This window comes from Echinococcus granulosus, assembly GCF_000524195.1.
Source record: "Echinococcus granulosus chromosome Unknown EG_S00042, whole genome shotgun sequence".
In the NCBI taxonomy this organism is placed as follows: Eukaryota; Metazoa; Platyhelminthes; class Cestoda; order Cyclophyllidea; family Taeniidae; genus Echinococcus; species Echinococcus granulosus.
In genome coordinates, this window is record NW_020170422.1 from 383,641 (window position 1) to 398,662 (window position 15,022).

At 41.1% G+C, this 15,022-nt stretch overlaps 1 protein-coding gene across 1 annotated transcript in view; it reads left to right on the forward strand. All coding sequences in view use genetic code 11, as the record gives it.

Annotated features, from left to right (window-relative positions):
* Positions 1–10,506: 10,506 nt before the first annotated feature.
* EGR_05590 (Small RNA degrading nuclease 5) overlaps positions 10,507–15,022 on the forward strand; it is a gene marked incomplete at both ends in the record, with an annotated part of 5,396 nt that continues 880 nt past the window's right edge. The window contains 9 exon segments of the mRNA XM_024494839.1: positions 10,507–10,563; positions 10,602–10,717; positions 10,758–10,841; positions 10,858–11,006; positions 11,083–11,548; positions 11,621–11,759; positions 11,812–11,912; positions 12,726–12,814; positions 12,934–13,031. Of these exon segments, the coding sequence (XP_024350759.1) occupies positions 10,507–10,563; positions 10,602–10,717; positions 10,758–10,841; positions 10,858–11,006; positions 11,083–11,548; positions 11,621–11,759; positions 11,812–11,912; positions 12,726–12,814; positions 12,934–13,031 (1,299 nt within the window).

Sequence of the window (15,022 nt, forward strand, 5' to 3'; positions counted from 1 at the left end):
TTCTGGTTCCACCAAAAAACCCACTCATAATCATGCCATTATAAGCCATCTTGTTTTGTTGGTTATTTGTGAGAATTGGGGGGTTATTAAACAATCAAACCGATGACGATTGTGCACACCGATACACAGACGTATGAATAATCTTGAAAAAAACCTAAATGATTTCTTTACAAATTTATTTTTCCATTAACGTTAAATCTATTAGCTTTTAATTACTCCAAAAGAAGTCGAGCCTTAACTCACGTTCCACGGTTGGACCTGAACCCACTGCCATTCCTGAGATTTCATTTATCGTAGTAAGTAATTTTCATAAGACCAGCGTTGTCACACAATCGTAACATTAGGCTCAACATAATTAGCTACACAAAAAATTTGAATTAACTTGAAACAATGATGGAACGTCTTATGGAATTAGGGTTTACTTAATATCAGCAACCACGTAAAAAATTTAAGAATTTGCGTAACTGAACCCAAGTACCAAAGATTAGGAGCGTTTACTTCATGAAGTGTTACCGTATACAAGGCGAGTTGTGGTTAGTTGAAGTGATTGGGGCTTATTAATCCACACTGCTCCGAAATGAATGGAACATTAATTACGTTTTTTACCAACATCGAGTCATGCCTCTACATCGGTTTGCTTTTTCGCTAACGACAAGCTAAAAAAAACCACAGATTGAAGAAAAATCATTATCGAAGCAAAAATACTAAGCAGCAACATGTTGGTAGTTTGTTTAACTCCTCATTTTGGTAAAGCGGGAGCCGAGGGCTTCGCCATTGTACCTCCGCTAAGCGACTCGGACTCCGGACCATGCCAGTAGCCTCAAGCCTAACTGTTCGTCGATAGCACATTATTATTAGGTCCTTTTTCGTCTTAAAAGAAGTCTCGTGGTGCTAAATAGTCATGCTGGACAACCATTAGCTAGCAAAATCTTATTTGAATTTCAGAATAAGAATTTCTGACCAGAGCATGGAAGCAGATGTTTATTTGGTCATTGACATAACCAAGTATTTCATTGCATCTAAAAAAGCAAATTAGGACCCCACAAGAAACACTAAGCGCACATATTGCATCACCTTTTCGTAAGACATCACCACTCCACCAAATCATACATCCTTTTAAGAATTAAAGATTTTGACTAAATGAAAAAAGGCAGTGCTGATTGTCTGTACATGTCTTGATAGTGACTCATTTGCAATGGAATATGCACAACTAGTCCTCTGGATCCTACTCAGATAGAACAGAATCGCCACAGTGAAAGAGAAGGATGCCTAGCTTATTTTGCGTTACAATAGGGTACAATAAAAAATGTCAGGTTACGGAACTTTCCTGGCACATACTCATTATAGAATTTCTTCGAATCACAAAAGACTCGTTCGAGATCTAAACTTAAGTCATTTTATTTAATTCGATGGCACAACTATCGAAACACCACAGAAGTTGAGTTAAGCAAAGCCTTTAAAGATAATTTTTACACTGCACTGACTTGGAGTTTGGGTGAATAGCCAATATGAGTAGTCTTATTTGCCCTTAGAAAAGGTATATTTAAAGAAAAAAAATTTCTCAAGATTTTGCCTTTACAACTAATCCAAACGCATCAACCAGTCGGAAACTCTTGTTTCTCTATACAATACTTATTCTTTTAAAATTCCTTGGAATTAACTTATTTTTATGTTGAGCCATGGTGACTGAAATCATATGAGATTCCAATACTTTCATTATTAGTACCATGGAATATTCTAGCTCCTCTTGATTGCGCCAAAGTGAAGAGGCTGTAAGTCGGTATGTAAAACTTTTTTGTGCAGATTATGCATCTCTTACCAAAAGGCACAATTTAAGCACTAAAACATCCCCGTGCGTGTGCACGGAGTGTGTGCAGGAGGGCGTTCTACGAAGCCGATAAGTGACACATAGGTGCCGTAAATTAAAATGTGCCTGAGACCTCACAGTATAGTTATAATAATGGAATTAGGGTCAATGTTCCAATCTTTCGGCTTTTCAATGATTTGGGGTTAATCTGCTGTCAATTTTAACTTTAGATGAACTCCATCCAGGCCATCTTCACACGCTTACTGTGTTCCCCTTCTGCCTTGGCAACGGGTTTTATTAGGCATGATGATTTGCCAGTCACACCGTCGACGTCGTCATCCTCCTCCTCGTCGTTGTTGTCGTCTTAATACACTATGCAACCTTCACGGTGATGATTTACTAAATAAGATTTATGCTGAAGGGTCATGGGACTGGTGCCAAGACCCCTCGCTCGGCGCTCACGTCCACATTCTCTTCATCCCTCCGTTTTAGTAGGTCCTATTCATGCAAAAGCGCCTTTTATTTTATTCATTATTTAGACTACTGTGATTCGCGACGTCCCAATTGTTCTTTATTATGCTACAATTCAGTTTCGGTCACGCATTTGACCATTCCTTGATTTGAACCACCTTACTCAAATGAAGGAATATCAAGAATGGCGTGGCGAGTTTTAAGATCTCTAAATAAATTCCCGTTAATTAAAAGTTCCAGACATTCGTGGTTCCGCAGAAGAAATTGAAGGTGACCTTGAAAATTTTGGGACTTAGTGCCTAACTGCTAAGTATTTAGAGGTTCATTTGGACTTGGACAGTATTTAGAAAGGATGCTTTTATGCTGGTTTAGAAGTTATCATCTGCAAATCCTTCAGTTTCACTTTCGTCTTAAAACCTGCAGCCATACATAACCCCCGTAGGATCTAAATTCCACACATTCCTGAGACGAGAATTCCGACATATCAGAAGCTTCATGCATAGATCTTGTAGACTCCATCAGTTAGTCGCAACTTTGGTAATTACTTTCAAATTCGGTATTGTAATCAACTAACTGATAAAAAAATTTACCAAAAATACATTGAAAACACTTGTTTATTCTAAATCTTAATAAGGGGGTTCGAAGGTGCAGCTAGATGTAATGTGATATCTTGTGACAGCACAACAGAGGATCTAAATACCACAAGCCCAGACAAATATAGTAACTCCTGCGGTCCAGAGCATTTCCGTTAGACATGCCTGTCTTGAAATGTCATAGGGCGCGTGAAGTAAGTTTCCAGCAGCCCTAAGAACTGTGTGATGCAGAGAGTGGGTGGTGGAGGAACGCCAAATTTTGCTTTGAATTCGCACATCTTTGTGGCTAATTCTGCATTTCCATTCATTCACCTAACTCTAACTTTTCCCAAACCTCTTAAGCCTGCTGTAGGTATTTGATCCTCAAAGGTTTCACATGGGTACTCTTCCAACTTCTTCCTGCCGACTTGTATATCAAACTTGGTAAATGGCATTAATCATGATCCCCGATCAGCGATTCATAAAGTATTTAGCTTTTTAACTTTTCTGTCTCTGTATGTTTGCTCATTGCGTTAAAGTTCCAAGACACTGCAGAAGGTATAACAGTCCTAGATTCGTTCACATGCTGACCATCTGTCTCGACGTGGTACTGCTAAAGGCGTGCTTACTGTTGAATGTATCCTTCCATAGCCATTAGTGATTCCATGGAATAATCTACTCGTTGACATATGGGAGCACTCCACAAAGGGCCATAAAAGGGATGTAGAACGAAGATTTACAGAAGTCAGTAAAATCGAGAATTGAGAAGATGCTAGTGGCCAGAAATGAATAATGAGATCTACAAGGTCTCCCAAAAGTGTACTCAGTATTTGCACAAGATCCAATCAAGAACACCTCAATGGACAGCTTGGCAAATGACTTGTGAAGGCCAGTAACACATATATGCTCTCTGCTACTGTCAAATCTGCTTATTCTTGATTCGCATCCCCGCCAAGAATGCACTTCATCACTTTGCCTACTTTTATTAAATTTCCCTGGAAACTTTCAGTCTAAAAGGGGTAGTACTTGCATCAGACTAACTAAGGAACACATTCAGCTTCACAAAAGGTAAAACCGAGGCTGAAAGGCATTTGTGGCCAACATCTAACTGCGTGCAGACATCCGAACCCGACGATGCTGCAAACAACCTCCCAACGCAGCACCGAGATGATAGCCAATCATCAACTGGACGTAGGTGGTACAATTGTTCAAAGGCTATGTCCTCAGGACAAATGTGTTTAGTTCAGCTTCATCGGAAGTCTTATGCTACCAGAAGAACTATCTCAGACCTTCGAGGAGAATTGTTCCCAAGAATAGAGGCACCTGCAGTTGTCCCCCCCCCAAGTGAAACAAAAGTGGCAAGAAAATGGAAGACAGGAAGATGAAAGAACCCATATTGTTCACGTCAAACGGAGCACTGAAATGGAAATTGAAACCATGCAGAATGAAGACCATTCTGACTTAAATACTCGCCTTAGAGCCACCATCCTGGTTGCGATACATTGCTACTTAGGAGGTACAATTTAAACTAGTAGCTTAAATAGTGCAAAAGCTTAATTCGTCTTTGACGTTAATGTTTATGAGGTGTTTTTACGAAGAAAGTATTTTTTGAATGGGCCATTCGCACAGCTTCTGCATTTCCGAAGGTGCTTATAATGGCCTGATCATAATCATTGAATAACGTACACTGTCGCCTTCCGAGGCTTCCCTGAAGAAAAAAGTACATTATCCTGGGGCCGAATATGTATTTCCTACGCAAATTAGGGCACGGAGCTACTGGCATGGCCAAAAGCCAAGCTACCCAGTGGAGTAAAATGATGGAGCTCCTTAGTGAATGAAACCGACAGTTAAACGAACAATTAACGAATTGCAATTTTACATTTCAATAATGTCATTTAGGTTCGGTGTTTATCGCTTCAGCCTTGGCGTTCATTCGCTCGGAATGAGTAGAATAGCTTTAGGCATTCTTCATTAATACCATTATAGACGGCGTACTGGAATCGAGGTTGTACTTGTTCGGACCATTCTTTCTATTCTGAGGTAGATCCAGTGGATCAATCTGGCTGTTTTGAGCCGAAGTTGGAAATTCGTGTCGTTCTTGATAGAAGCGGGGGTGCGGGGAAAGATCCGTCGACACTGCTACCAGTATAGATTACTCCTGAAATGCGGAAATCTTTTCACCGGTCCTCTACGTTCCATAGCGCATTCGTTTTGTTTTTGGCGCTAATTATCCAAGATAGCCTCGTGGTGTACACAAAATGCGCTGCATATTTACATCTCTCACCCACTACTGCTTCTTCCTCTCATCCACCTCGGTTAACAAACTGCTTGAGTGGATTAACTTGATAAGTCGACATACGAGAAATAGTTGATGCTTCTTATTATTCCACGTAGTTTATTCATCCATCATAACTCAGTGATACTTTTTCATTGTCAATCATTCAATAATCAAGTCCTTGGACTTAAATGTAAAAATTCTCAAAAGGAGTAAAGTAAACTGCAAAAAAGTGCCTCCAGAGTAAAAAGACTTGGAGTGAATTTTCTTCCAGATGCGGTAAATAGTGAGCAACTATCAAAGATTAATGAAATGGGTAAAGGTTGTGTGACATGTAAACTAGATTACTAGAACCTAATTCTGTGAAAAATGAGGCTCATGTCTCCCCACGTCTACTGACCTTAAAAGGCATGAGAGTCTAGAAGTAGCCTTGTTGGAGGCCTACAGAAAGGTCTAGAAGCTATGTAATACACTGCTATTTTGTTTAGCTCTCGATTGTGGTAACCCATCACTTAGTAGCTCCGTCATTGTCCCACTGCCGGGTGGCCCGGCCTTCGAGCCATGCCATTGGTCCCTAAACCCTTCTACAGGTCAACAATACATATTCAGCTTCTGTATTATGTCCTCTTTTTTCTTCAGAGAAGTCGCGGGGCGCTACATTGCTGACAGCTGAAAGCAAAACCGGTCTTGAAGGGCAACTATTGTGTTTTCTATTGCTGGGCGATAAGTCTTAGCTTCAAGGAAAAAGGTCATATGCTGCGACTGAGAGGATATGTGGAGACTTCTAACAGAAGGGCCAAAAAATTACATCTACCTTCGGCAACTACCCCAGTCCCGTGATGTGGAGGAAAGTTATTAACAACTGATTTGACACTAGCTGTAAGCCAGCTGGAAAAGCTCGTAACGGAGCTGTCTACGGTCCCTTTTGAAGTTGTTAATTATGCCAACACGCGATACCTCCTCCAGCCACTACCATCTGGATCTAATCCAGATAGATATGTCTGGGCAGCACTGAAATGCGAACGAGGTGGCAAGGAAAAACAGGCGCAAAACCACCCACGCAGAACTATGTTAAATCCCGTCCTTTGTTCTGAGGTTCTGTTTTCAGTCCAGTGTTCCTACGATTATCGATGGACAAGTGTAATGGACAACACATTCCCCCATCCTCCAATACAGTTCCCATACAGGATAAAAATCAAGATCCAGCAGAATTGTCAAGAGGGATCAGTCGAGCGTCATCGGATTGGCATGGAAATTTGAGGGCTGAAAGGGCTTTTTTCATGGGTGTTATTAATGTAGCACCGACTGTGATGTGCTGGCTGACGCGGGATATTGTCTAAGGGGAACGGAGTGGACAATGCTCAAAGGAGGAGAGGCGGCTAAGTAATACACTACATATTTGTTTAACTCTCGATTTTGGTAACCTGACCGATTAGGTGCTCCACCACTGTGCCGTTGGCGGGTGGCCTGGCCTCCAGACAATACCAGGACCCTTCCAGCCCTTCTATACGTCGAAAATACATATTCTGCCCTAATGTTATGGCTTCTTTCGACTTTAGGGAAGTCTCGGAGTGCTACACTATATCAGAAAAAAGTCAATCGTCACAGTTCACAAATGAAATGTTTCTTTTAAGGTTATGCCGCTCAAAAATGAACAACAGCGCAATCATCTTGAAGCTAAGAGCACCACTTTATACCTATTTTATGTTGTTTCTACATCAAGATCCATGATTCGGTGTAACTCTGGTTCGGTCAACCTACCCAAAAATGAGGGCTCAAGTGAATAGAATGCAAAAGAGGGATAATAGGCGAGTTTTTGAATGGATAATAAATATTTAACTGTCACCTATCGCAGAAAGTTATCCTAGCCCCACATGCGATCGGTCGGCCAGATAGGCATCACTTACTGTCTATAATGCGACCATAGTGCTAAAAGAATTGGTTTTGATTAACAAAAAAAAGGGCTGCTCAGGCCGTTTCTAATAAATTTTGTACTTCCGGAAATAATATGCACACCCCAAAACAGTCATCTTGTGTTTGTATGCGCGTGTGTGTATGTGCGCGCCCTACATTGAATTTCACGTCCGGTCCGCGACTGAGTAGGTAGGTGGCGCAAAGTGGGGGCGGGGGAGGAGGGAGAGGAATATTAATGTGAGGTGGTGGTTGAGGCAGACATTAACCGTGTGGGTTTGACGTTTTAGCCTAGAAACCTGAGAAACAATATGTCCACTGTCTCTCTGCATGTCCGCAAATTATGCTCTGCTTTGCTCAGCGTTGGGGTTGCATTGCCTTACCCTGCCTTAGCTTGTGTGGACAGGAAACCGGAAATCTTGCCAAAAGTAAAGAAAAAATAAAGCTGGCTTTTTTGACTTTCTTTTTCGTCCATACCTCAAATTCTACTTATTAATCACCCACTGGGATATGAGTAGCCAAGTACCTAGGTAAACGGAAGGATTATACTATGCAGGGAGTTTTAGTTGATTTGATTAGGCGGATGGATATGCCCTTTGTTACCTTAGGTCAAAGTGGGATACATACTCGGGTTGGAGGCGTATTTGCACAGTTAATGGAATGATTATTGTTTCATTCTGTCAACTTTTGTTACCACTGTGCGGCTTGTACCCATACCTCATGTTGTCGACGGGCTAGAATAAATATATTGTTTCACTGCTTGAAATCATCTGTCCGACTGTCACCTTCAAGTAGTTTTCAACGCTGAAGCATGCTAGTATCAAGAAAATAGATTATTTGGGTGAAGAAAACCACAGACCACAAATAGCCATGGAGTAATAACTGGTCCTCACCACAAAATCAGTTTTTTCCAATGTTTACGGCAGATAAAGAGCGTTGATTAACGAAACTGGATTTTTTTTCTCAAGACCTTGTAACAACATCATATTTGTCCATTTTACATTAAATTTAGTGACTGATAAGTCTTTCGCCTACATAAGTGTAAAAACTTGTTTGTTTAGCTCTCGGTTTTGATAAAGAACTTCTTTGGGGCTCCGCTATTATACCTGATTCGGGTGACCTGTCCTCCGAACCAAACCAGGAACCCCCTAAGCCCCTCTGTACGTAGACAATGCCTCTTCTGCCCTCAAAACATTTCCTCTTTCACCTTCGGGGAAGTTTTGGGGAGCTACATGAGGGGTCAATTCTGTTTTTAGAAGCAAAAATATAAAGCAAGCACAGAATAAGGCGGGTAATTCGTCCAACCCAACGGATAGAATTTGTTGAGGTCTAGACAATGGGATGTACTCCATTCAATGTGAGTCCAAATTGTCGGGTTTTCAACATCAACGAGACTCTCTTTTCACCTCCCGCACATAAATGGGGCTAGCGATTCGCCTTGGTAACAAGTGTGTCTGCTATACCCAAGAAGAGTCTGATGGAATCTACCAAAATGAAATATAAGGCTATGTATGAGGTGATCACACACGTAAGCATAAATCCATACCAATTTACTGTGAAAAGTGCCATGCTCCGGTAAGAAAATTTCGCTACTTCGAGGAGTCATTAATCATACATTTCAAGCAGAGAGTGCTAACATGGGACACCTATCAAAAAGGTACAGCCTTCAACAAGCTGATAAGGAGGTACTCTCTTGTAGCCAAATACTTCCTGCATTTCCAACTAAAAAAATTAAAATGAATTTGAATGCGGCAGCAGAAGACCCAACATTTACCACTATAGAGCCTTCAGGACTTCCCAGAAGCCGAAAGAAGACAAGACCCAGGCAGAATATGTATCGACGACACATGGAAGGGGTCGGGGCTACTAGCACGGCCTGAAGGTTAGGCCACTCAGCGGAGTCACTAAGTAGCCCGCTACCGAAACCGAGAATAAATGGAACAAATAACACATCACAACCCTGAGAACTTTAGCCCCTTGGAAGATTCAGCAATACTCAAATTGTTGTACAGTTGACATTTTACTCGTTACGAAATGATAAAGATTACCTACCATAAAACATTTGAGGAAGACAATAGTGCGGAATATGTATATACAAACGGATAAGACGCCTTCGAGTGTGGATAAAAAGTAGCGAAACTTTCACTTAAGAAATTGTAAAAACTAACGGCGAAGCAGCGACAGGCGCACCACAATCGGCTACCATTAAATAGGCAGTTACATGCACAAATGAGCTAGAACGTAGGAAAAAAAACAGTCACACAAACATCTCTTTCTTTTTTTTGGCAAAATTAGAGTGACTTTGGTCCACTCTTATGCGTCATTAAATACAATTGAAAAGTTTACGCACCAAAACACAACACGTCGAAGTGAATAGAGGAGGATTGATTCACCCACGAAAATCTGAGCATCAACTGAGACAATGTCGGTTATTTCAGTGTCTCAATAAACGCTTTTAGAAAACAAATAAAGCCGACACTAATATGGACAACAATTGAGGACGTATGAAGTCGTTCTCGATATCATCGCTTAGACGTCAAGTTTTTATAGAAAAACCAATCACAAAAGACCACCCAAAAACAATAGAGCAGATTGAAATATCTGCAAATTAGGAAGTGTGATGATTTAGATGACTTAAAAATAGCATCGAAAACAATTATAATATACTGCTCGTGATACAAAATCTCCTTGAACGAAACATTAAAAGCATAATCTAATTGTGAAGTAGAATTGCTCTTACTGCCAAAAAAAGCTATAAAGAAAAGTCAAAAAACACATTTACGCAATTAAAACGAAAAAACTGGCTAATTTACATAGATTTTATACGCCAGTAACGGAATTCGTTAACTGAAAAGGCATATGAGGAAGCCTGAGTAAATTTGAAGTTGAATTGATTATCCTGGAAGTGGATTACATTTCGATGTGAATATTTGAACTAGCATCAATAATGCAATAAAACCATTCAGATTATAGACTACAACCCTTTTAGGTTCCGTAAATAAATTTATGTTTCAAATTTCACCAATCAAAAAAGTTACCTTTACCCTTGAAAATCTTAATTTAGATAAAAACAGATGCGGAAAAAGGTTTGAAATTAAACGAAGTCATAAACATCTATTTGTAACAACAACCCTGTAAATTAGGTGCAAACCTAGTGAACTATAGTCTCAAAAGCTAATACTATCCTCTCCAATGGTGGAGAGGAATTGGTCATATATGGCTAACGGTATAAAGGCTTACTATGTATCCATGGCTTTGTTTATAAAGTGAATGAATTAAATTCAGGCACCATTTATGAACAATAGGATTTTGGCTCCCTTTGTCAACTAGACGGCCTAGGGAAAATCTAGATTCTTTTGCAAAGACGAAATTGGTTACGTACAACATATAGTTGTACTGAATAAAACTTGTTTGAACAGTTAGTATCACGGTGTGGACTTTATGTACTTATCGAGTCCACCAATTGGAACATGGAGTCATTCCAGGTCTCGGTGGATGGCTTTCAAGAACGGAAAAGTAAAGACAAGGTAGTTCTGACGCGTTTTTGGCACTGATTTTTTTCTAGCGTCCATTACTATTTTTGACTCCCAAATTTAAAGAGAACAGGCCTCTTAACGCGATTGAGCTTCAGAAGTTGCTGGGCTTATGTTTTCTGCCACAACACTATAAACAGTGGCCTAAGTAAGTTTTGTGCAATTGTTTCTGACCTAGTAAATGCTAGGTGGGCTATATTGAAACGTCCTCTTCTGGTTAAGTCGGTCGTCCTAATCGAGTATGATGGGTTTCCTGGGAGTATTTCTGATTCGTCTCTTTTTTCAGAGATGTTTAATAAAGTATGGTCCTCACAATGTAATTCACTTCATCCAGACTGTTCGTTTCCTTTCTCCCATAAATTATGAGTCCTCTTGGGAATACGAACTTCTAACGGTTCCCTCGTCTTATCTTAGTGTTCACGCTCGAGAAATGGCCCGTAAGGTTCACACTTTTTCCCTGTGTATGATATAACCTAATTTACGCAAATATGCACTTCTCATCTTCTTTGTTAGACTCCCGTAAAGCTGTCACTACTCCTGTTGGCCCGAAGCGCCCGATAGATCCGTCAATGGTTTCGCTCTCCAACCTAATTCAAAACAAACCTTATAAGGTGGCGAGGCTGGAGTCAAAACAACCGGAGCCTGAAGCTCCATTCCCATTTCCTGAGCCCCTAAGTGAGGATGTTTTTGACCGAACTTCATTGCTTTTGAGTTTGGAACAGATGATTGAAGAGCAGATACCGCTACCCAAGGAAGAAGCAGGTTCGAGTTGGCGAAGTCCTTGGTCAAAGTTCGTCACTCTGAAGGAGAAATTCGAGCCGGTGACTGCGCAGAGCCCGATATTTGCACTGGATTGCGAAATGGTTCAGACTACTATTGGCAATGAGTTGGCTCGAGTCACACTAGTTGACGAGATTGGTTGCGTCCTGCTGGACAAACTCGTGAAACCACACAATCCGGTGGAGGATTATTTGACTCGGTAGTTTTCATAGACATCTTTCTTTTTTACACCGTTTTCATCCATCTGATTTGTTATACCGGCGAGTTATAGGTTCAGCGGCATTACTCGTGAAATGCTAGCGAGCATTGATACCAGAGTGGAAGATGTTCAAAAGGAACTAGGTCAACTCATTCCCGGTGATGCAATTCTTGTGGGTCACTCAATCACAAATGACCTAAAGGCCCTAAAGGTATTTCAGATTCACATCGTAAAATGCCACTTTTGAACTTGTTTTCGTCCAGATCTTTCATCCCTATCTCATCGATACGAGCGTGATCTACAACATGTCGCAGGTGCGATCGGGCAAACCACGATTGAGGAATCTAACGCGAGCCTTTCTTGGGTTAGTCTCTCCCGATTACGGTACAAGGTGTATGAGTTTCAAATTACCTGTTATTATTAGAACTAGAGAAGGGTTGAGAGATTGTAGCATCAAACCCTGCTTCAATGTGATAGCCGAATCGCGTAGTCACTCATCGGTTTATGGCATAGCTTTGCTCTTGCCGTCGCCATTGGCACTTCCTTTGGTTACCATTGCTTCAATTTATTGAGAGTAATCGTCAGGCTAAAAGTAGATTCGATTTCGGCAGATCATTCAGTCGCGTCATCCTTGTAACTTGCTTAGTAGCGGTGAACACTGAGCATACCCTCTGGCAAGTGCTTTTTATCTACCAAATAAAATTTATGGAAATGTTTCCCCATAAGTAAGGCCACTTTGTAAAGTAACATGAGGCACTTGAAAATTGTTACTACATCGGTGCTATGCACTCACCTATCTGAATCCTTTTTAGCTTCGTGAAACTCCCGAATCTTTGATGTTGTAGTAAATATTGTATGCAGCCATTCAGACGCCTCCAGTCTATTTTAATCTAGTATCGCATAATTGATGGTCAGTCACCTACAGTCGACGCCTTCCTCCTGTGACGTTTAAGCGTTAAATCCGGTCATCAAAATCCGAATTATTGCTGGAAAGTGAGTCCACCTACCTCTGCCACCAAGTTAGTGTCCGAGTCAGTTCAGAAGACGTAGTGGAGCATACGAGTATGAAAGGTAGCTTTATTGTAAACGTTAGCCCAGTCATGGGAGACTGAAAAGGCCTGCAGTTTCGTCTTTTGTCCTGTTGCAAAATCTTATTTCACTAGTTTTATGACACTAGGCAAACCATTCAAAGCGGACGCAAGGGACATTCCTCAGCAGAGGACGCAAAGGCCACCTTGGATCTTGTTCGCCTAAAACTCAGCCAATGTAAGGCCACATTTTTACTTGAAAATGCTGCGAAATTTATCATCATCGGAACTTCTTCTGTGGTGCTTGAAAATAAAGAGGTAGATGTCTGTACTCTTACTTCGTCTTTTTCCACTTAGCTCTTGAATTCGGTGACGTTACAACGCCTTGGCGATTCCCGGAGGATTATCTCCAACCTTCAACGGAGAAGACCGTTGATACAAAGATTGAACAGCAGGTAAGCGAATGTCCACTGTCCAAATATCATTTGTTTCAACTCCTGAGATGCTAAATAATGATTGCATTTGAATGGCTTTACTGTAGGATTTGATTGGCAAAAGGAAGGGTGCTTTTTCCTGTTTCATTGCTTTCAGATTAACCTCAATTCGATTCTTTTGTACTTGAATGGTTTTATTTGTCATATGACTAGGCATCAATGAGTGATGAGTTTGGGAAAATCGAAATAAGCTAGACATCAAAGGAGTCCTTGCTTCAAAGTGCACCGTTTAGTGCCGTTTTGAGGTAAACAAATATGTTCTTGCAGTTTATTAAAGCGGTTAAATGACTGCAAAACGCTTCCTCCAATAAAATTTATTTGTTGATATAATCACAGGTATCTGTAATCCTCTCTCTGCTAGTGAGAAGCCGCGGATTGTTTGTAGAAATTAAATGGAAATCTAGCACCAGTGGCTTTATTTCGCCTGCGTAACAATGTGATTTTGGAATGCTTATAGTCAAAGGGAGTGATAATTTCTACATGGAAGAATAGGAAACAGCGAAATATGGAAGGTGAGGGTGAGATTGTGAATGGGGAAGGGAATGCGAACGAGCCAGTCTCTCCTCACTCCCCACTTCCACCCTCACTAGGGTGCAAATTTTTTTGTGAATACGTTTTGGAATGTAAAGAAGCACGAGGTCTTGCACTACTTTGTGAGAGTAGGACGTTGTTGCCATCCATTGGCCAGTACTGGCTGTTTCTAAGGCAACTTATCTGGCATATTCCCGTGTGAGGAAGAGGTGGTGCATGCCTTCGGAATGGGGGTGGATGGTTGCTTGGAAGGGCCAAAGTTATGCTCTTTCCCGTAGCGCACATTGGAATACACGATCCTAAAAGCCATTTTTCGTGAGAAGTCAATCAGTCGGTCGGGTTGTTTGTGTACGAGTAGGTGGAAGCTGTGAAGTGCGGTGAGGTGAAGTAAGTTGAGACCTGTGATCGTCTGTTAATGTATGTGGGTGAGACTCATTTTATTAGCTTTCACCACTACTTCCCAAGTTTGCGTAGATGTAAAATAGTTGTTTCATCATCACACGTTAAACATGAGGCGCCTAATTCTTGGTACGTTGACCTTGAGTGATTTTTGTAAAAACTGAAGAGGATTTTTTTCGGCCAGTGATGCATCGCATCCACCGGCGATGAATCACCATAATACCTTAAATTACTCAAACTATTTTTGGATTTTGTGCAGTATGTTGTTCTGCTACCGCATGCCACGCCTTCTTGAAACGATCTGCCAGGGATCTGAGAAGTTTTAGCGGCTTTGGAGGAGTTTGAGCAGGCTGGGCTCGTAAAGTGAACAGGCCGGGATCACATTCATCAGGTTCTTTCAACCAAAATGTGTGCGAGAACAATGGTGTGAAGCATAATAGAGAGGGGCCGACACATTAATGCTTTGGAGTGCATGGGGACAATCGCATACATTTTGCGAGCCCACAGTCATTTTGGCAGGCCACACGGAAACTGCCTTAAACTTTCTCGCTTGCTCATTATGGTACTATGGTCATATCAGCAAATGGACTTATGCCTATTGACATCGTTTGGAAGTTCGTGATATATTTGGTTTAAATGGCGCTCTTAGCCGACTTACATGTATTTCGAATCAGCCGTTAACTGGGTTGAAACTCTGTTTCGCTTTCACTGTACTATATTTCTCTTTTTACTGAATATTCAAGTTCTTTTTTGGAATGTCCCTAGTTCATTGGGCTAGTTGAATTCAAGGGTATTACAGCTGTTGTTGCTATTTCTCATGCTGTTAATCAGGGCTTGAGTTGCACCAAGGACGGCGTAATTCTCATCAGAAGCGACGGTAATAATTGTATCCGGTTAATGGGACCTTTTCTAATAGATTGCCTTCTGACATTGAGCTATTAGGGAGGCTCACGTACAGGCGTGGAGGTTACGGGAGTAGTCTGCCCGATAAATAACTCACGCTTCCCCTAGATTACTCCATC